The following is a 20,925-nucleotide window of genomic DNA, read 5'->3' as shown; positions in this document are numbered from 1 at the left end:
GTGGACGTATGGAATTTCTTTTATTGGGCAGTGTCTGGCAGACTCACCAGTGTATCAACAACTGGCCAGGATTCCATGCCACACTCAGAACATGTAGGATGAGTGACACACATGAAGAACTATGGGGCTCGTTTCTCTTAAAACAGGATGGACACAAGTTAACCATGGACATTAAAAAAACAGAACCAAACTGTGATCGTCTCTAGCCACACACAGGCCATTTATGACTACTTTCCCAGTTTTTAGACCAGGTAAACATGCATCTGCAGACACACAAGGACCTGAGGGAAACAAACCAACCCCCCCCAGTTCATAGAGACCTCCAGGCTTATTTGTCTGGGAGGGAAATAGGGATATCCAGACTGCTGTCAGCTCTCTATGGCACTGCTTCATTTTTACACTAGTGTAGGACACGACACATTGAACGTGACATCACAGGAGCTTCCTGGAAGGTGAGCAGATGAAGGCAAGGAGGTCGTTTTGAGATGAGACTGGGAGGTGGAGAGGATCCAGGGTCTAGCCATCTTGTGCTGCTGCTGCTGGTGAAGGAGATAGGGAAGGAAGGGGCTTCTCATGCCTCTGGTTCATAGCTCTGATATTCTTCCTATAACACAGATGGGGAGGGGGGGAAGAGAACATAGAAACTTATTATTTTGAATGGAAGAGCAGAAGAGAGAGCCATATGGAGCCAAACAGCATATCTAACAGTCGACCTTGGCCCACATGTATTCATGGGGAAAGGGGGAGGGAAATTCCGTCAACTATTCTGCATTCCTGATGGGCTATTTCTTTAGATATAAATAGTTTGTCTTTCTCAGGATCATTTCAGGGCATTGAAAAAGTCATGAAACAAGAAAGAAATGGAGAGGGGCAAAGGGTTCAGCATCTACTTTCTTCCTTCTTCTCCTCATGCTGGGGGGGGGGGAGGGAGGGCAGCATCTTGTTTAGTTTGTCCTATTTTGTTTTGATCTTCTGTTTCACTGGAATGCATATCTTTTGTTGGAATCTGCTGATGATTATAAGATTGAGCAGGATATAAATTCAATAATCAATAAATCATTGGTAAAGCAGGCTATAAACCAGTCTGTTATTGAGAAAGACATGGGGGAAGCCACTGCAGGGAATGTTGCTACTCCTTGGGATTCTGGAATCTTATTACTCTTTGGGATTTTGTATGGAATGTTGCTACTCCTTGGGATTCTAGAATCTTGTTACTCTTTGGGATTTTGTATGGAATGTTGCTACTCCTTGGGATTCTAGAATCTTGTTACTCTTTGGGATTTTGTATGGAATGTTGCTACTCCTTGGGATTCTAGAATCTTGTTACTCTTTGGGATTTTGTATGGAATGTTGCTACTCCTTGGGTTTTCGCCAGGTACTAGGATCACCTGAAGCTTCTCACATTTTTCCCTCTCTGTTCAGTGCCTTTTTATAAACTGTGTCAGTTACTCAAAGCATCCACCAGAGGCCAGTATAAGCTTAAATAGAAGATGATTCCACCTTTGGCCCTAGAACCTGGTCTTTGAAGTCTGCAAACTTCTGGTTCCCAGATATCTACAATATGTAAACTGATCTGCTTCTGTATCATGATGTGATTAATTTTAAAATTATAGCTAAGAATTATATAAATTATTTCTCAAGCTGACCTCTGAAAGGCCCTAGCCATCTGTCGTTATACTATTGCAAGCTTGAAACCAAGAAGTCAAGTACCCCTTTCAGTGAATACAAAAGATTGCTGGGCTTGCTACTCTGCAAGATATGCACAATAATAGAAGCTGAAGCAGTGTCACACAGAACTCTATTCTTCAAGCTATGAACAGCAAACAGGCTGGAATAGAACAAAAGGACCCAGGGTTTGGAGCAGAAGTGTTAACTACCCCCAGTCTACATGAACAATACTTAATAATCAGAGGTTGGGACCTGAAACCCCAAGACAATGACTGTCTTTAAACCTTATCAGGGCTTAGCAATCAGAGGCTGAGATAAGACAAAAGCCATTGGACATTTCCAGACAAGTGCCCTGTTAAAATTCAATCAAGGCTGTCCAGCTAGGGAGCCAAACCAGATGACATCACCTACCCAGAACAAAAACCAGTTTGAACTGAATGCCTGACATGTGATGGGACCTGACTTCAAGCCCCTTTAGACCATAACAAGGGGAGATTCACCTACGCTTCTCCTCTTGGGATCACTGCTGGATACCTTGATGGAATCTCTCCTCTACATCCAAGATGTCATGTGTTCCCAGATAATCTACAACTAAAGAACATCACCTCCTCCAGCCAAAAGGTTTGGACAAGTTCCTGGAGGAAAAGTACATAGTTTGTTATTGAGAAAGACATGGGGTAAGCCACAGCTTGCCCTGGATCGCTAGCATGGAATGCTGCTGCGTCTGCTGGGCACTTGTGACTTGCATTGGCCACTGTTGGGCTAGATGGACCATTGGTCTGATTCCTTATGGATATTCTTATGTAAGTCCATAAACTATTAAGGTAGATCTGGGGAAAGTCTCCGCTTCTCCCTGCGATTGGTATCATGGAATCTTGCTACTATGTATTTGAGAGTCTACCAGGTACTTATGACCTGGACTGAGCACTATTGGAAGAAGAACATTGGGCTGCATGGACCTTTGGCAGCTCTTATGTTCTTGCCACCTGGTGATGATTCGTCTCTTTTTTTTGGTTACTTTATACTTAAGAAAAAGAAATCAGCCAAGCACTAAGGGGTAATTGGATAGACGCTAACATTCACTTGGCGTTATGTGCGTAAATACTCATGTAGCCAGGCACATATAAGCCACTATGCACATATCTCCGATAGTGGGTGTAGACATGGGCGGGCAAGGTGTGACTTATGGAATGATGACATTTACTGAGGTACCGGGAGACAATCAAGTATTGGCTTGGGAAAAAACAGTAATACAAAATTGTATCTACCGGTAATAATTATTTAGATTTTAGATAGATCTGTTTCTATATATTGATGGAGTTCTTATCTAGGCTGTATTTTACTGAACATTTGTAGATCAAATCTTAAGAAACATAAACCTCTGGCTTATTCCAGCTCTACGAATGGCCCAGTACTGTAGAAAGGTAAGTAGGTGCCTAGTTTTCCTTCAGGTGGCCTCTGCTTAACAGAATTCCCTCTGCGTGGTTCCAACAGAAAAGACCTCATTCTAAAGAATCTTCTGGAGAGTGACTCGGGATTGGGCAACATTGTTTGGTGACCTACGACTTATGCTCTGAACTCACTGCCTATAATCTGTTGAATTCATCTTGACCTGCGGGGTTGTTTTCCGTCTCCTGAAAAAGGCAAAACTGATTGTTTGGTCAGAGCCTCTTCTTTCAGAGAACAATTTGTTTTTAGATAATATACTTTATTTATTTGGGGTATTGATATACCAGTTATAATCTAAGTGGTTCACATTCAGGCGCTCAAGCATTTTCCCTGTCTGTCCTGGTGGGCTCGCACTCTTTCTGATGTCCCTGGGGCAATGGGGGATTACGTGACTTGCCCAGGGTCACAAGCAGCAGCATGGGATTTGAACCCACAACCTCAAGGTGCTGAGATTGTAGCTCTAACCACTGCGCCACTCACTCCCAGCGCTAGACTTTCTTTTAATGTCACATTCAATTTTATTTGTTCTAATTTGTGGTTTTTCTTGTGGAACCGTTTTTTGCTCCTTTTTCTCATTTGGGGTTGTGTCCCACATTCAGTCTCTTCAAAGACACCTCAGGGTATACCAGGGGCAGCGTAATGTCAAGCTCCGACCCTCCAATCTGCCTTTCACCATGACCCCACTCCCAGCTCCAGCCCTAATCCCAGGTACGTTAGATAGATTGTAAGCCCACTGGGACAGATAGGGAAAATGCTTGAGTACCTGATTGAAAACCACCTAGATCCATGGACCAGTGCCGGTCCACAGGGCCAGCACATGCATCAGGACCAAAACTGTTCTTCAACTGCTGGTCCACAGTGCGATCGATGCGGCGTTATCTCCGAGCCAGCTCCCTCCTTCTAACTAATTCAGTGCACAAAGCCACGGGCAGAGGCTCCTACAGGAATCTTGCGCCTGAACCGGAAGCCTTCTCTCTGACGTTGCAACGTCAGAGGGAAGGCTTCCAGATGAGGCATGGGATGTGCAAGGTGCAATCAGTACTATTATGGGAGAGGGGTCTGGGGTGGACATTGGGTAGAGATGGGCGGGATCTGGCCCAGTGTTCTTCAATTGCCGGTCCACGGAATAATTCTTTTATTTCTGCCGGTCCATAGGTGTAAAAAGGTTGAAAAACACTGACCTAGATAACCTTGATAGGCAGTATAGAAATGCCTGAATAAATCATATAATAAACTCAGCCTCTCTCCTTCCTCATGGCATCCTGCATTACACTCCTTTCCTGGCTCTCAACCTCCCCTCCATGTTCAACATCTCTCTCCTCTCCCAACACCTCCACATTTTCTGTTTCAGGAGGGCAGAAGGGGGCAGGCCCTAGGGACCCGTGAAAACCCCTTGTGGGAGAGCAGGCAATGAGGGAGACCTGAGCAGGTGGTAGTTTTTCGGCAAGCGCACCTTTGGAAATAGTTGAATATATTTGTTATATCACCATTCACACTCACTCACAAACACTAGCAGGGGGGTTATATCAAATTCTGCATTCTTTCCCTACTTGTCTCATTTGCACAAGCAGAACACACCCAGAATAGAATAAGTAATCACAAACTAAAAATAGAAACTGAACTCCCAAGAAGCCAGACTGAACCCCAGAGAAAGAGAAACAGTGAAACAAAATATGCAAGATATCAGTTTTTGAAATCGACATCTGCTAAATTGCCATCAATGCATTGCCGATTAACAAATACAAATAAGACCAAAAATGGAAAATATGATGATACCATTCTACTGGACTCTTGTACATTTTTCAATTAGCCTTCAGAGGCCAAAACCACCCTCCCCAGGTCAGGACCGTATACTGTTCTGACCTGGGAGTGGCTTTAGGTATCTGGCCAATCGGAGTCTTAGGCCACTCCCAGTGCATCCCAGAATGCACTGGGAAGGAGGCCTAAGACTTCAGGTGGGTTTTGGAGGATAGGGTGTAGGGTTTCAGGGGCTGGGAGGTTCAGGGGGCTGCCAGCAGAGGGCAGGGGCATCCCTCCTGCCAGCCGACTTGCGGTGGGGTTCGGAGGTTCCCTGCCACTGCCATTCAACTTATCATTGCAGCAACACGATTCTCTAAACAGCACCTGTGACATGGACATCGGTTAGAGAATTGGGGTGGTTAGGCAAGGTTAGGGATCTTGGCGTTAGGACAGATGCCATTCTGTATAGGACACCTATGTGCGATTCTCAAAAGCTGGCTTCCTGTACAGAATCAGGCCCTCAGTGCCTCCTTTCTCCTTACCTGGGGTTGATCTTCATAGCTCTCTTCTTCTGGTCCCAACAGAGACTCTGCTGCCTCTTCGAAAGCTTCTTGGCCAACCTCTTCAGGCTGCAGTATGAAATAGAAGACATTTCAGTGGACCAGTGGGGGAAAGGGGTCATTTTCCATAGTCCACAAAGCTGCAAGGTATGGGGGTCCTTTTCACATGCCCACTAAGAAGAGCTACTCAACTATGTCCCACATGCTAGTAGGAGTTTTGCGGAGTATCCAGGTTCTTGTGTACTGCCTGATGTTGATTTGATAGACTATACATCTGTTACACCATTACTGTGCATTCCTTTTGTTCCTGTCATCATGTACTTGTCTATGTTTCAGTATTTTTTCCCCAAATACTATGTTTGTCATGTACATCGCATTGAATATATGATTATGCGTTTTAATCAAAATTTTATTAAACTTGAAACTAGGTGCACTTAAAGCAACGTATAGAGCTGAAAGAAAGGCTAATCCTCCAGACTTGCTCTCTTTCTCCCTAAGCCTATAATTCTCTCACAGCTCCTCTCCCCTAAAGCACCACTTCTTCCCGTCCCATCTCACCCACTTTCGGTCCCCAGCAACCTCTTCCTCTAGTCAGTTGCCATCATCCTATCTCCAACTCCTCCAAGCAGGATCTCAACCCCAGTTTCTTGATGCCTCATCACCTTCCCCAAACTCTCGTTGCCTGCACTGTCTCTGGAATATCTGTTCTGTTTTCCTCAAGATCAGCAGAGGAGTTTGTACAATGCATGTCTCAAATAAACTGAGAGCCTTGCAATTGTGAAGGAAAGCAGAAAAGCAGGCCAGAGGCAGAGCCAGCAGCAAACTTCGGACAAGGTAAGGGAGAAAGTATTAGGGAAGGAAAGTCAGAGAGCAATGGAGGCTGCTACTGGCCCTAGGTCTTACAATGAAGATAGCTACCCTAGAGTATCTCAGGTTTAGGTCAGCAGGGGAGCAAAGCCACAGGATATTTCAGGCTTCTTATAGGAGGGGAGGGATGTCAGGATTTCATATTTAGGTCATGAGGAAAGGAAGATACACCGCAATAATCCTCTAATCCTATCCCTATAGGAGTTGAGGTAAGTTATAGGGATAGGATTAGAGGATTAGAGGCAGTAGAAAAATTAGACACGGGCACTGATCAGGCAATTAGGCCTGATGGGCCGCCGCGGGTACGGACCGCTGGTCAAGATGGACCTCTGGTCTGCCTCAGCGGAGGCAACTTCTTATGTTCTTAAGCTATCTCACCTTTAAGTCCGGAGGGATCTCATCCTTTTTCACGAGTCCAGTGGCTGCAGCGATGTTTCCTGCACCAGAGAAAACAGCTCCTCCCAGCTGAGAGGCTTGTTCTTTTGTCTTCTCAGCCACTGTAAAGAACCAATTCTGAAACGTCAGTATAAAGAAAAGTGATTCTGAACGGAGACTGGAGCAAACTAAAGGTCTACTTTGAGAGGCAACGTTTAGGACCTGCTGATACCTGACTCTAAAGTTCATAGTTGTTTTTTTTTTTAGAACTGCCATCTCCGGATCAGACCCATGGTCCATCGAGTCCGGCGATCCGCACACGCGGAGGCCCAGTCAGGTATACACCTGATGTAGTTTTAGTCACCCATATCCCTCTATGCCTCTCGTAAGGAGATGTGCATCTAATTTGCCTTTGAATCCTAGCACAGTGGATTCCTTAATAACCTCCTTTGGGAGAGCATTCCAGGCGTCTACCACTCACTGCGTGAAGCAGAACTTCCTGACATTTGTCCTGGACTTGTCCCCCCTTAGCTTCAAACCATGTCCTCTTGTCCGTGTCTAGTTACCTTGCAGCTAACAGCTACTGTCCAAGATGAAACTATCTGGAAAGATGAAACGTACCCTTTGGTTGTTTTATAACATCTCACTTGCCTTTTGGTTGATTTGTTTGATTGACATATATTGAGGGAAGTCTTTTTCCCTTTCATACAAAGCTTCAACAGATTATGACAACCTGTAAACTTCTAGGGACTCTTTGGCTCTTGGTCAGGGAAAGTTAGCATACAACATCCTTTAGCAGCTCCCGCAAGAGGTTTAAAAACCTAAAATGATTCCAGATTATTGTAAAGTCTCTAGTACCTAACTTGAAACTAGTAACAGAAATGTCCAAATTACTTCAAAATAGGAATCTGAGGAAAACAGCAGAAGTAGAGCTTGGACTGGGGCAAAGAGGGGTCTCATTTTCAACTGGACATGGAAAGTTCTAGAAAGCAATTGGGGTCAGTATATTTTTCCTTTCTTGCATATCTACAAAACATGGACCGGGGCAGTTACTAGAAGTTGCCCTGCCACATCCTCCACGTACCAGCTCTTTCATACCCCTGAGAGCAAATCCCTAACACAGGGCAGGAGAGGATTTGTGTTCACAGTTTTACATTCAAGAAAAGAAGTCCACAATTGCCAGATCTTTAGTATTGGGTCAGCAATACCCTCATGGCTGCTGATTCAGTCAGATTCAGGTGTGCAGAGCAACACGCGATACCTGAAATGTGCAATGGAAGGACTTCACAGTACCTGATGCCACTCCCTGCACAACACCTTCTCGAGTTTTGCTTCCTGAAAATAACAAAAGAAAGAAATGATAAGAGTTAATCCTGGTAATGTCCCAGGCCACATGGAGGACCAGTCAGAGCTGGCTGTACTCACAGCCCTGGGGGGAGATAGTCTATTTTTAGGTATTTACAGTACATTCTGCCTATCAAAGTGGTTTCCAATCAGGCACTCAAGCATTTTCCCCTGTCTGTCCTGGCTGGCTCATCATTTGCCTGGGGCAATGGGGGGATTAAGTGACTTGCCCAGGGTCACAAAGAGCAGTACGGGATTTCAACCTACAACCTCAGGGTACTGAGGCTGAAGCTGTAACCACTATGCCACTCCTTCATTACACAGTGATGACACCTAGTACAGCATTGTGAAGTTCCAGAACTAGCTTTGTATGTGTCTTCTTCCCTAACCCACCCCCTCCCCGCCAACTACAGATGTCACTGAACCAAGGTAAGTTGGGAGATGATCTAAGGGGAGAATCCCTGTGTGTTGTGAAGAAGGAGCTCTTGAGATCTCATCTCTTATCCTGTCGCACTTCTCATGTTGCGTGTATTCCTTCAGGGGTGTTCACTCTCATGAAGGTCTTTACGTCATCTTTTAAACCATTTTGTAAGTGATACTGTGTGGTAAGAAAATCTGCAACAGCACAGACACCCCTAATGGGGTGGATAACATGAGGAAAGACCTAGCAAAGCCTGAAGAATGGTCCAGAATTTGGCAGCTAAGATTTAATGTTAAAAAATGCAGGGTCATGTATTTAGGCTTCAAAACCTTGAAGCAGCAGTACAGTTTATGGGGTGGAGAAATTTTGTGCATGAAAGAGGAGAGGGAGTTGGGTGTGGTCATATGGGATAAAGTGGCCAAAGAAGTAGAAAAGGTGATGACCAAGGAATGGCCAATAGGAAAACAATGTTTTATGAGACCTCATTTAAAATATTGTGTACAATTCTGGAGGCTGCACCTTCAAAAAGATATAAAAAGGATGGAGTCAGTCCAGAGAAAGGGTACTAAAATGGTGCATGGGCTTAGTCATAAGACGTATGGGGACAGACTTAAAGATCTCAATCTGTGTAGTTTGGAGGAAAGGTGGGAGAGGGGAGATATGATAGAGATGTTTAAATACCTATGTGATGTAAATGCGCATGAGTGAAGTCTCTTTCATTTGAAAGGAAGCTCTGGAATGAGAGGGCATAGAATGAAGAGGTGATAGGCTCAGGAGTAATCTAAGGAAATACTTTTTTTACAGAAAAGGTGGTAGATGCATGGAACAGTCTCCCAGAAGAGGTGGTGGAGACAGAGACTGTGTCTGAATTCAAGAAAGCCTGGGATAGGCACATGGGATCTCTTAGAAAGAGGAAGAGATGATGGTTACTGCAGGTGGGCAGATTGGATGGGCCATTTGGCCTTTATCTGCCACCATGGTTCTATGTTTCTATGAGAGTCTCCAATATGCCTCATTAGCATCTGCCAAGGGAACATTATCACCTACAAGTAGAGGAGAGGACAGGATTAAAGACATCATTAAACAGAAAAGTCTTATGTGATACTTTTAATTTCTCCAAGGAAGTTTCCAATTGAAGGGAGGAGGGAAGATCGTTCCAGAGGCTGAGTCCAGTGACAGAAAAATATGCAGTGTCAGGTAGTATCATAAGTGATTGGTCATGTAGACAGTATAATTAAGAAATTGTATTGAAGAGATGGGATGGAGGAGATCAGCAAATGATCCAAAAACAATGGAGTACAAGCCTAAGAAGGGGGCTGACATGGTCAAATTTCTTCACTCCTGTAACCAGTTTTATTGAGGTATTCTGAATTAGATGGAGATGCTGAAGGTCCCTCTGCTGACAAAGATGCTCCACAGAATCTGCCTTGGGAACAGTTCCTGAGGGGCTCCAGTGCTCAGCTCGGTACAAAAAGCTCTGGAGGGGTTGCAGTGGATGACACCAATGAGGCTACTGCAGTAGTCAAAACAGGAGCTGATGGGAAGATGAGGGGGGCTATGAGCAGCCCAGTAGATATCATGGGGTTGAGTGCGGTTGCCAGCTATCTACAGATGTACAGACTAGGAACATAAGAATAGCCTTACTGGGTCAGACCAATGGTCCATGAAGTCCAGTAGCATGTTCTCACGGTGGCCAATCCAGGTCACTAGTACCTGGCCAAAACCCAAGGAGTAGCAATATTCCATTATCTCAGAATAGGCAAGATTCCGGAACCCCAAATAGGAACAACATTCCATGCAGAATCCCCAGAGAGCAGCAACATTCCATGCTAGTGATCCAGGGCAAGCAGTGGCTTCCTCCATGTCTTTCTCAATAACAGACTATGGACTTTTCCTCCAGGAACTTGTCCAAACCTTTCTTAAAACCAGCTATGCTCTTTCCACAACCTCTGCTCATAAATACTGCCCAGAAATACCTACAGGCTGCCTGCACCTAGACCCAGCTGCCCATTGCCAACTCCACGGCTGTCCAGAATGAGCACCATTAATAAGGGTGAAAATAGTGCTGGAGAGTTGGCAGGTCTGGGGCTGAGGGCAAGGGTCAGCAGCAGGTTCCAAGGTGGGAGGAAGGATGCTGATGGAATGGTCTGGAATCCTAGCTTCCCTCACTGCATTCCCTTAAGTGTCTCCCCTCCGCAGTGTCTTACCTACGTACAGCACCCCCTCCTTGGTCTTCTCGGCAGCCTCTGCCACCCCCTGCTTGGTCTTTTCAGCTGCAGCAACCACCCCTTCTTTAGCTTTGGACAAGCCCTTCATCAAGACGTCCATCGCGATCGGTGAGCTCTGGAGAGGGAGGAAGACAGGCAGCATGGAGGGGGTGTGAGAGGAGCCCCCCCTTCCCCCAAATGGCCTTCAAACAAAGAGGATTCGGCTGCTCTGCCGGCCTGACTCGGTGTCCTTGAAATGTGGGAAATGAGATTGGCTTCCCCGTGCCCCCCCCCCCCTGGGAGCCCGACCTCGGAAGGGCAGGAAGATGCAACCCCTTTCGTTCTAGGCTTTCCACCCCCTCCCCCTCCCCGGGTCCTTAAATCCGATGCCCGGTTACCTGGGGTCCGGCGGGCGAGCGTCTTTCTCGGTGGCAGGAGCGGGTTCAGTGCGGCAGTGCCATCCGTGCCGGAGCTTTCTCCTTTGCTGGTCGCTGCTCCCCCTATAGCCAGGCAGCAGGAGCTCCGCAAACAGCCTCCGCCCCTTCTCCTGGTGACAGCTAGGGGACCCCCTCCCCCAACGCCCATGACCCTTTCTCCTTCAGGCTGCCCCACAAAGAAACGCTCTTCCCTCGGGGCATCGTTTGCAATTTCTTGCTCAAAGAACAAAGGCATTCCGTCCCCGGCGCCTGGGTTTCATGGAGAGCCCGTGGCAACCCTGCAGCAGCCTGGCACTGCCCTTTTGCAACGACCGCAATAGGGTGCCAGCCAGGAGGGGGCTGAAGTGCCACTTACACAGGGCGAGAGTGGCACTATTTGCAAAATTAACCCATCTGGAAAGAGGGCAATTGGGATCTTGTTAAAGTCACCTAAGTGTAAGGTTCACTCTTTGAGAACATGAGTCCGGGGGTTCATCCCTGAAGGAGCAGAGCAACCCTTGTGGGCCGCTTTGAGAATTGCAGGGATTTTGGCAGCCCGGCTCCTGTTTCACATCCAACCTCAGCCTCCAAGCACCTCCTTTCTCTCCCCTCCTGGGCCCCGCCCCCGCGCTCTCAGAGCCGACGCTGTCCGCGGAGGCGGGGCTACTGCAGTATGTGCTGGCTCCTACAGCTGCTGTTTGAGCTCCGAAAGTAGGATTAAAGAGTCCTCTTCTCTATTCCCCTGACAATGGCTACAGCTCAGCAGGTGAAGTGGAGGCTGTGGCATATTTTCTCATTTCAAGGGTGGTGTTGAAATTCAGTTTTGTGTTTACTAGAACTTTCTGGTAGCGTTTTCTCCTAAAAAGTGCCGATTCAGGCCCTGCCCTGAGCTGTCGGGTCTTATGATTTTGGTCTTGGAGTTCTGGCTTTGTGGAGCCTCAGTTCACTCTTATTTCGTTTTGGGGTGCATTGTTAACTAACTGGGCTGGTGGAAGTGGGATTGTATGTTTTGCCTGAGCTCAGGGTGCATCTCTTGCATTCTCGGTTTAAATGGAGGAGAGGCAGGGTTGATGTCTAAAGTAGACCAAACCAGAGTTTATGAAGGAAGATTCAGCCCAGGATCCCTATAGAGATGGTTCTTTCTTTGCTCTTTCACAGCTCAGATCTACCGTTCTTCTCAAGCAGGAAGAAGAGAAAAAGAAAAGAATAAAAGGAGATGTGACCCCCATCGAGCAAATGGCCAAACACCCCTTACAGAACAGGTGTGGTGCATTGGGAGGGCTGGGTTGAAAAGTACACCTTCCTGCTTTCTGGAATTCTTCTATGCAGTAGATGTTGACGCTCCGTTCTGTGGTGTTGTGTTCCCTTTAACACAAACAATTCTATACTTAACAGCGTTTGCCTTAATGAAATAAAGCACTATGGACTGGGGGGAGGAGGATATGGAGCCTTTTTAGACATAGATTGATCGTTTGGTTCCCTTTGATCTTGGTATAAGTCCATAAGATGGTTCGTAGGCAATGTTGTAGGTCTCTGTAGTTTCGGGGGGAATGGATGACTCTCACTTCTCAGCATGTCTTCCCCTTTTCTCTCATGAGATATTAACACATCTCATTGCCTTTGATTTAGGGGAACATGTCAATGAATATGATGTCTCTTTCTTTGGCTTTCTTTTCCTCCCTTGTGTTCAGGTGGGCTTTATGGTTCTTTAAAAATGACAAAAGCAAAATCTGGCAGGCTAACCTCCGTCTAGTCACTAAGTTTGACACCGTTGAAGACTTTTGGGCGTGAGTATCCTTTTTGTTTGAACTTAAAGAGTAGTGGGTGGGAGAGGCGGAAGAGAGTCCTGGCAATTGGTTGCCCCCTTCTCCTCATTCTTCTGATGTTCACTTACCTGGCCGGAGAAGACTTTGAGCCCTGTATTGTGGTCTTTTCTGCTGCCATTTTTTTTCTCCCCTGCAGACTGCACAATCATATCCAGCTAGCCAGCAAGCTGACGTCTGGATGTGACTACTCTATCTTCAAGGTAAAGGCACCCTTCCCCCATCTATTCTAAATAACTCTTCGCCCTAACAGATTAGCCTTAGGAAGTCTAACCCTGACAGGCTGTGACTATGGTCTTTTTGCCTTGCCTGCATGGCATCATGGTGTGTTAGGGTATTTTGTATGTAGGACAATTCTGGTCACTGAGGGTCTTTTGGATAATTAGGTGTGCAAGAAGTAAGGTATCTGATCTGAAGACTGACCGACTGAAGGCGTTCCAGTAAGGTCAAATTAAGGGAGGCTGGGGAAAGTATGGCTGACAGGAGGAGAAGGTATTTGTGATCTTCACAGTATCTCAAATGCGAGGGATTATCGGCCTAAGCCAGTGGGGGATCCCCAGCTGGATGGGTTTTCAAGATATTCCTAATGAATATGCATGAGGGAGATTTGCATGCCTTTCACCTCTAATATATGCAAATCTGCCTCATACACATTCATTAGGAATATCTTGAAACCCCCTCTAGCTGGAAGTCCCCCAGGACAGTTTAAGAACAACTGGCCTAGAGCTTACCCAGAATGTGGATAACGATATTTGTTGGTTGGGACCAGAATCAGGGCTGAAATCCTCCAAAAGGATGTGGGTGCTTGTCCAAACTCATTAAATTTGGCAGGAAAGGGTCATTTCTATTGGCTTTAGCACCACCAGTCAGTTTGAAAAGGTTATTGTTGATTTGAGGAAGCAATTGATTCAGAGCACGTTCATCAAGCAAATGCGTACAATATGGAATCTTGAGTTATGGCTCGATTCTCTTAACCGCGAGAACATCCAAACTCGACCTTTTAATAATTTGACTGTAAGAAAGAGAAAGTCCAGTTCATTACTGTCCACTTCTCCATTTACAAAATACTTTCATTCCTTTCAGCTTACTATATTAAGTGACTTTTTGTCCTCATCTAAACTGGAGTGTCAAACAAGGACGTGTAAGAATATGACATCACTTCTCTTTGCCCAAGAAGTCAGGCAACACATTAGCAGGGTAATCTCATAGCCTGCCATAACAACCATCACTTCCATTGAACCAACATCTTAAACCTCAAAATTCATCATTAAGAAGTCATCGGAACATAAGACCTGCCATATTGGGTCAAGACAAGGGTCCATCGATCCCAGTATTCACCCTCCAACAGTGGCCAATCCAAGCGCCTGGTACAATCCCAAAACGTAGCACAGTTCTATGCTACTGAAGGGGTAAGCAGAGGCTTTGTGTGGCCTTCAGATGAGAATTTACTAGCAATGTCCGTTTGTGACTAGGTAAGACGGTAGTCTCCAGTCTTTCCATGTATAGGGTCACATGTGAGAATGAAATAGCTCTGAGGGCCATCAAAAGATTCAGGCTTACACGTACTAATGTTTTAAATCATTATTAGTATTAAACATTTATAAAATTAATACGCAGTCTGAACAAGCAGGCCAGGTGGTTTTAAAACAGTGATTCTCAACTTTGTCCTGGAGTCTCCCTTGGCCAGTCAGGTTTTCAAGAGATCCACAATGAATATGCATGAAAGACATGTGCATATAATGGAAGCAGTGTATGCAAATCAAGTTTATACAAATTGAATGTGGATCTCTTGAAAACCTGACTGGCAAGGGGGGACTCCAGGACCGAGTTACTCTTTCCAAAAATACTAAGACTAGGGGGTATGTGACAAAGCTACTTAGTAGCAGAATTAGAACAAACCAGAGAAAACATTTCTTCACACAATGTGTATTTAAACTCTGGAATTTGTTGCCAGAGAATGTGGTGAAATCGGTTAGCTTAACGGGGTTTGAATAATTTCCATAAGTCATTAGCCATTATTATTCCATAAGCCATTATTAAGATGGACTTGGGGAAATCCACTGCTTATTCCTAGGAAAAGCAGCATAAAATCTGCTTTTCTCCTTGGGACCTGGGTTGGCCACTGTTGGAAACAGGAGACTGGGCTTGATGGACCTTCAGTCTGTTCTAGTATATCAATTCTTATGTTCTTATGTGAGCTGAGTATAGGACAATCAAGCCATTGTGACATCACTGCTGAGGTTGGCTCTTGGGCATTGGTGGAATGAGGCATTATGACATCACAGTCTCAGCTCTGGAATGTTGCTACTCTTTGGGTTTCTGCCAGATAATAAGGACCTGGGTTGGCCACTGTTGGAAACAAGATACCGGCCTTGATGGACCTTCATTCTGTCCCAGTACGGCAATTGTTAGTCGCACACTCTTGAGTTTCTAGTATATCCAGTAGGGCATTAAAACATTCACCTACTGCCCATAATTTTCATTCTGTGGCTCAGCCCTGATCTTAAAGCTCCACACCTAAACTTTTTATTCCAAAGTGATGAAGCAGGCAGAGGCGTAACAAGGAAAGATGACAGCCAGGGTGCCAAGGACTATGGAGGGGGGCTCCTTAGTACCCCACTAGCTGTAGACCAATAAAAGGGGGGTGTTTGTCTGAAACATTTAACCTTTTTTTTGTGGTTGTTGCATTGATGCCATTGTCTGGTGTTCATGAAATGAAAGGGGGTCAGGTGGCGGCTGAGCTTCCCCGGCTATCATTAAGAAAATCTGAAACATTTGGTGAGGTGGGAGGCTTGGTAGTGGCTGGAGGGTAGGTCATCCTAATGAATGCCTCTCGGTTCATGTCTGAGATTTCTTTGGATCCACTCTAGGATGGGATTGAACCTATGTGGGAAGACAGCAAAAACAAACGAGGTGGGCGATGGCTGATAGCCCTTGCTAAACAACAGCGACGCACAGACCTTGACCACTTCTGGCTTGAGACGGTGAGTTTGGGGATAGGTGACACTTTCACCTGTAGATCCGAGTCTCATCATGTGTGGGCACGGGTCTTTTCCCCCGCCCATCCTCTCTTTTTGTTCTATGAGTAGCTTTGTTGTTTTTTCATTTCTACCTTCCTCGTAGAAATTTCGATATTTTGATTTCTATCTTGAGTGTAATGAGACACATTGAATGGAGGATAATGGAGAAGAGAATGAAGTCATGATGGTTCTCCGTTCCATTGATCCTTGTTTAGATGACACGTGTGTGAGGGAGTTCTGAGCACATTCTACACATCTTTGCACTGTTGTATATTAGATTTTTAAAATTGTATTATTTGCTGTATTTTCAGTGGCAATTTTTATCTACTCCATGTGTCTTCCCTTGTCTTTGCTCATCCTTCAGTTGATGTGTCTCATTGGTGAGGCCTTTGATGAATACAGTGATGATGTCTGTGGAGCTGTGATCAACATTCGTACAAAAGGTGATAAGATTGCCTTGTGGACCAAGGAAACGGAGAATGAAGAAGCAGTCATACACATTGGGTACTGGTGTTCTGTTCTCATGACGGGCATGGTTATTTGAGTCATGAGCCCAAGTTCACAGTTCCCCTACTGGTTCTGCAACCTTAACTTTAAATTGTGTTAATGACGCTGAGGAATCTTCTCAGCATAACAAGTGTCTTCTCCTTATGTATAGCAAACATGTTTGAGGTTAGCAGCCTTCTTTTTAGGGGGGTGGGGGAAGGTGTGATCTGGGCAAGGTCATGACTGTAGCTGGGTTGCTGGTAATTGTGGGCCCCTTTTGCTATCTCAGAATGTTACAGCAATTGGCTATCAATAGTGGGGTAAGTCATACAGTCTAAACGGCTTTTACTTACGTACTGTTCTGGAGTCTCATGGCTAAGCCTCTTGCTGTCTATTCCGGTGTTGGTAGCTCCCTGCATAAAGCCTTGGTATCCACTCCAGTTCTCAAGGGCTACCAATGGGTCAGGTTTGCAGGAAATTCTAATGCAGACCTGCTCAATTCCAGACCTTGAGGTTCACAACCAGACCGGGTTTTCAAGATAACCATAATGAATGTGCATGAACGAGGATTTACATGCATTCCCTCCTTGGTATGCAAATCTCTCTTTCTCTCTTCATTCATTCATTCATTCATTCATGATGTCTGGCCTGCTTCTAGACCTCAAGGATCGACATTCCCTATTCATGAGGGTGAGCTGCATCCAATGACCCTATTAAGCATGCAAAACTCTCATGTATATTATTAGAGATATGCTACAAACCTGGCCAGTTGGTGGCCCATGGGGACAGACTTGACTTGATGAGGGATGTAACACAGCTTCTGCCTTCTACGGCAGTGTTTCTCCTCTCCAGACTTGGCGTATCCCCTTCCCAACAGAAAAAGAGAAGTCTTCCTTTGTCCAGCACAGCGAGAAACACAAAAGAATGGCAAAGCCGATGTCACAATCCCACACAAGGGATTTTATTGAAAGTTCCTATGGGAAGTCCCAATACTGCCTTCCTCAGGGGACATACGAAACTGATGGTATCTCTTGAAAAAGACTTTTAGGAGCATACTGAAAGAAGTACCGATAGCCAAACTTCTAAAGAAACTTGCCAAGGAACTCTTAGTACATTCCTAAAGGTCTTTTTCAAGAGATACCACTGTAATATCCTGTTCTCAGTTTCGTATGTCCCCTGAGGAAGGCAGTATTGGGACTTCCCTTAGGAACTTTGCCTTTCTTTTCTTTTGTATTCCCTTCCCGGCCAGATTTTCAGAATAGCCACAATGAATATGCATACATTTAATTTGCATACAATGCCTCCATAATATGCATTGTGGGTATCCTGAAAACCTGACTGGCAAGGGGGGACTCCAGGACTGAGTTGAGAAACACTGACCAGTTCCAGGACCAGAACTGCTGCATTTGTGCCTGTTGGGAATCAGGAACTATTCGCTGCTGTCTTTCTGCCTCTTCTAGCACTACAGCAGTGGACTAGCCAATGTTGGAAATGGGGGACTGGGTTTCCCAATATGGCAGCTATTAGGTTCTTATGCTCTCTGGGATAGGCATGTAGGATCTCTTAGACAGAGGAAGAGGTAATGCTTACTGCAGATGGGCAGACTGGATGGGCCATTTGGCCTTTATCTGCCATAAAGTTCTATGACATCACAATGCAGGTGTAAAGAGCCTTAGCCAATAGGGAGAGAAGGAGATAATGGATGTTGCAGAAGGGCAGACTGGATGTGCCATTTGGCCTTTATCTGCCGTCATCTTTCTATGTCATACGAAGAGCTGGGAGGATCCACTTCACCCCCAAAAAAGAGCTAAACTGAAACCCTTTTCTTACAGGCGTGTCTACAAGAAGCGGCTGGGCCTGTCTTCGAAGATGGTCATTGGCTACCAGGCTCATGCAGACACAGCCACGAAGAGCAGCTCCATCGCTAAGAATAAGTTTGTTGTTTGAGTGCCCAGCCAGTGTTGGAAGATGAACAGCTTGGCAACACCCTACAGACTGGGGTACAAGGCGTTACCCCTGGCATCTTTCTTTTTCCTTTGAGCATTTTAAATGGCTCCTATAAACTGGTGTTTAAAGCTGGACATGTGTCTGTGTGTCACTGGATGCAGAAAGGATGTTAATTAGGGAGTGTGGTCAAAGCAAAATCAGTCCTGACAGGCAGGGGGAGCACTTTCCTAATAACTCAACTACTTGGTAAATAGCTTTTTGGCAATTTTACTCAAAGATTGACCAGTAAGATGTTTCCTATTTTTAGTTGCCACTAGTCATTATTAGACCACAAGTCACTAGCAGCAAGAGCTTAGATGGATCCTGGCCTGTATCGAACTAGTGTGAGTCAGGGGTGATATTTAGCCTGGGGCCATATGTTAAAGCATGTGCCCTCATCCCATCTGTGCTTTTGTTTGTTTTTGGGGGGTGGGGGGTTCTCTCTTCTACCTTCCCTGGTAGTCTCTACAGCGTTCTATAGACAGAAGGGGTACAAAAGGCTTTCTGCTGGAGCTCAGTAGCTATAACGAGTCCCCAAGGAGTACAGCTTGAAGTCATGGTGGCTATTTTGAGTTGGAGCTGTACAGGCCATCATTTCTGCCTATAGGACCCCCTGGATTACCAGGGATATCACAGATAAAACGTTTGGGGCCCTATGGGCAGGGGGGGGTTATAGTCTGTCTTTGCATGAGGAAAGCCTTGGCCATTACCTGGAAGGGAAGGTGGGCACCTCTTGGTTGTCCTAACTTCTTAGTCCCTTACTTAACTAGTTAATGGTCTGAATATCAGTTCTAAGCGGTTCAGAACAATCTCTGCCCAGGGTCTGTCCGGGCACTAACCCCACACTTTTAAATTATGAAAAGTTATAGAATTCCCATGGAAGGGATGGTGCTTAAGGGCGTAGCAAGGGCTGTGCTTGGGGGTGAGAAGAGGTAGTGTTGCAGCGCTGTCTCTAATCTGTTTTAAAATTACTCTGTTCAGGATTAGTGGGTTAAGTACTTTGTTTCCTGCTGTCCTGAGCAGGGCAGAAGCAAAGCACTAGCAAACTGGGACCGGGCCTTGGGTCCATGTACAGAGGAAGAGCCATTCTCGTTTGGGACTGGGTAAAACGCGGTTCCCGTGGACCTCGTGCGTCCTAACCACACTCCCATAAAAATCTGCTTACCTCAGGGGTGAGTGGAATCGATGAGGTGCAGAGAAGTTAAAATGAGGATCTCTGAGGACTCCACAGGATCTGTGGGGCTGTGAAAAGAAACACTAGCTTGAGCTCACTTTAACAATTGTTTAGTAATATATCGACATAGTATGTTCTAAACTCTGGACAAAAGCCAGCCCCTTATATAGGGAATTTGGCATCTTAAACACAAAGGGATCACACGAATACCTAAAAATCGATTCATTATTACAGGTCCCTAGGTTAGTTTACTCCTTCACCCCTTTGACCATCTGGAGGCCTAGTATTTATTAGGGTTATAAACTGGTCACTACCCAAGTGACTTGTTATGATTTTCCTTTCCAGAAGGGCAGTGAAATGCAGATTCAGCAAAGAGGTCCTACTTAGAGCATGTAGTTAATGATCCTAGCTTAATCCTAGAGATGCATTAATAAATATATTTCTAAGTCCATAGTCTGTTATTGAGCAGACATGGGAGAAGCCACCATTTGCCCTGGATTGGAAGCATGGAATATTGCTACTCCTTCGATTTTGGCCAGGAACTAGTGACTTGGTTTGGCCATGGTGAAGTTGGGCTTCTGGGCTTGATGGACCATTGGTCTGACCCAGTAAGGCTATTATGTTCTTAAGGTGGAGTTTTCCCAGTTCCACAGGGCCTCCAGGTAGAAGGCATTTGGGATAGGAGGCTGCAGAAAAGGGAGACTCCGGGATTCCCAACCACCAACAGAAAATAAGTCAACAAAGGTAGAAGTTAAAAAGAGGATGACATGGCCCCTCCCCCCCGAACCAAAAGAGCGTGGCCTTTAAATGAAAGTGGCTGTGGTGTGTGTTTTAAACTCCTGCAGACCTCGCGGATCCCACTCACCCCTGAGGTGAGCAGATTTTTAAAGGCGTGCAGTTGAGATCCGCATAGGGTTGCCAGATTGTCCAATTGGAGGTTTTTCCAAACCCGGAGAAAGTGCCGGGTTTTGAAAAGCCATCCGGACCCCCAGATATGTCTGGGAAATCCGGACGTCTGGTATCCCTAGGACCGTGAAGTCTGTGTTTTACCCAGTGCCTTCTAGCTTTGTAATTTAATGGTTTCCAAGGCAGAATGTTGGCCTGGTAGGTCAGTTGCTGGTACAAAGAAGTAGGGGGGGAGGGGGGTTTCCTGCCTGCAAAAGTCTCCTCTGTTCTGCCCTGTATACATTGTCACTGAGCAGCACTTTCTACCTGCTGATTCCTGTCCTCTCTAGTGTGGGAGTTTATAAGCTGAGGGGGAGCTTTGTGGTAGTCTGCAGTCAGTGCCCAACGCAGAATCAGCTGCCCTTAAACCGGCTTCAGCAGGCATGGGGGGCTGCAGTACAGTTCCATGTCGTCCGGAAGCTCTCTGCCGCCTGGGAAAATCCT

At 45.7% G+C, this 20,925-nt stretch overlaps 2 protein-coding genes across 4 annotated transcripts; one reads left to right on the top strand and one right to left on the bottom strand.

Annotated features, from left to right (window-relative positions):
- Positions 1-3: 3 nt before the first annotated feature.
- SNCB (synuclein beta) lies at positions 4-20,889 on the bottom strand. 2 transcript variants are annotated; one of them, XM_033927329.1, is made up of 7 exons: positions 20,749-20,889; positions 19,528-19,604; positions 10,632-10,767; positions 7,953-7,994; positions 6,663-6,781; positions 5,400-5,486; positions 4-604 (listed from the first exon to the last, which is right to left on the bottom strand). In XM_033927329.1, the coding sequence occupies exons 3-7, from the start codon at positions 10,750-10,752 to the stop codon at positions 572-574; spliced, it is 402 nt and encodes a 133-aa protein (XP_033783220.1). In that variant the 5' UTR covers positions 10,753-10,767; positions 19,528-19,604; positions 20,749-20,889; the 3' UTR covers positions 4-571. The 2 variants fall into 2 exon arrangements, with proteins under 2 accessions (XP_033783220.1, XP_033783219.1); XM_033927328.1 differs by lacking the exons at positions 19,528-19,604; positions 20,749-20,889 and adding an exon at positions 11,030-11,155.
- On the top strand, positions 11,567-18,455 carry EIF4E1B (eukaryotic translation initiation factor 4E family member 1B). Of its 2 annotated transcripts, none has more exons than XM_033927327.1 (7): positions 11,567-11,813; positions 12,233-12,309; positions 12,739-12,834; positions 13,010-13,073; positions 15,741-15,854; positions 16,255-16,394; positions 18,209-18,455. In XM_033927327.1, exons 1-7 carry the CDS (start codon positions 11,796-11,798, stop codon positions 18,321-18,323), a joined length of 624 nt encoding a protein of 207 aa, XP_033783218.1. In that variant the 5' UTR covers positions 11,567-11,795; the 3' UTR covers positions 18,324-18,455. The 2 variants fall into 2 exon arrangements, with proteins under 2 accessions (XP_033783218.1, XP_033783217.1); XM_033927326.1 differs by having other exon boundaries at positions 11,571-11,813; positions 12,206-12,309.
- Positions 20,890-20,925: the final 36 nt, after the last annotated feature.

This window comes from Geotrypetes seraphini, chromosome 18 (assembly GCF_902459505.1).
Source record: "Geotrypetes seraphini chromosome 18, aGeoSer1.1, whole genome shotgun sequence".
Lineage (NCBI taxonomy): Eukaryota > Metazoa > Chordata > Amphibia > Gymnophiona > Dermophiidae > Geotrypetes > Geotrypetes seraphini.
Note: the sequence above shows the minus strand (reverse complement) of the source record. Positions and strands in the feature narration are given on the sequence as shown.

Bases quoted from the DNA above. Each gene is read 5' to 3' on its own strand.
- SNCB (XM_033927329.1), bottom strand. From the start codon at position 10,752: ATGGACGTCTTGATGAAGGGCTTGTCCAAAGCTAAAGAAGGGGTGGTT. The intron at 6,782-7,952 runs GTACTGTGAAGT...GGTTCTTTACAG, and splicing joins TGTGCAGGGAGTGGCATCAG to TGGCTGAGAAGACAAAAGAA. The intron at 605-5,399 runs GTAAGGAGAAAG...TCTGTGTTATAG, and splicing joins GCTATGAAGATCAACCCCAG to GAAGAATATCAGAGCTATGA.
- EIF4E1B (XM_033927326.1), top strand. The intron at 12,310-12,738 runs GTGTGGTGCATT...CCTTGTGTTCAG, and splicing joins AAACACCCCTTACAGAACAG to GTGGGCTTTATGGTTCTTTA. The intron at 15,855-16,254 runs GTGAGTTTGGGG...CTCATCCTTCAG, and splicing joins ACCACTTCTGGCTTGAGACG to TTGATGTGTCTCATTGGTGA.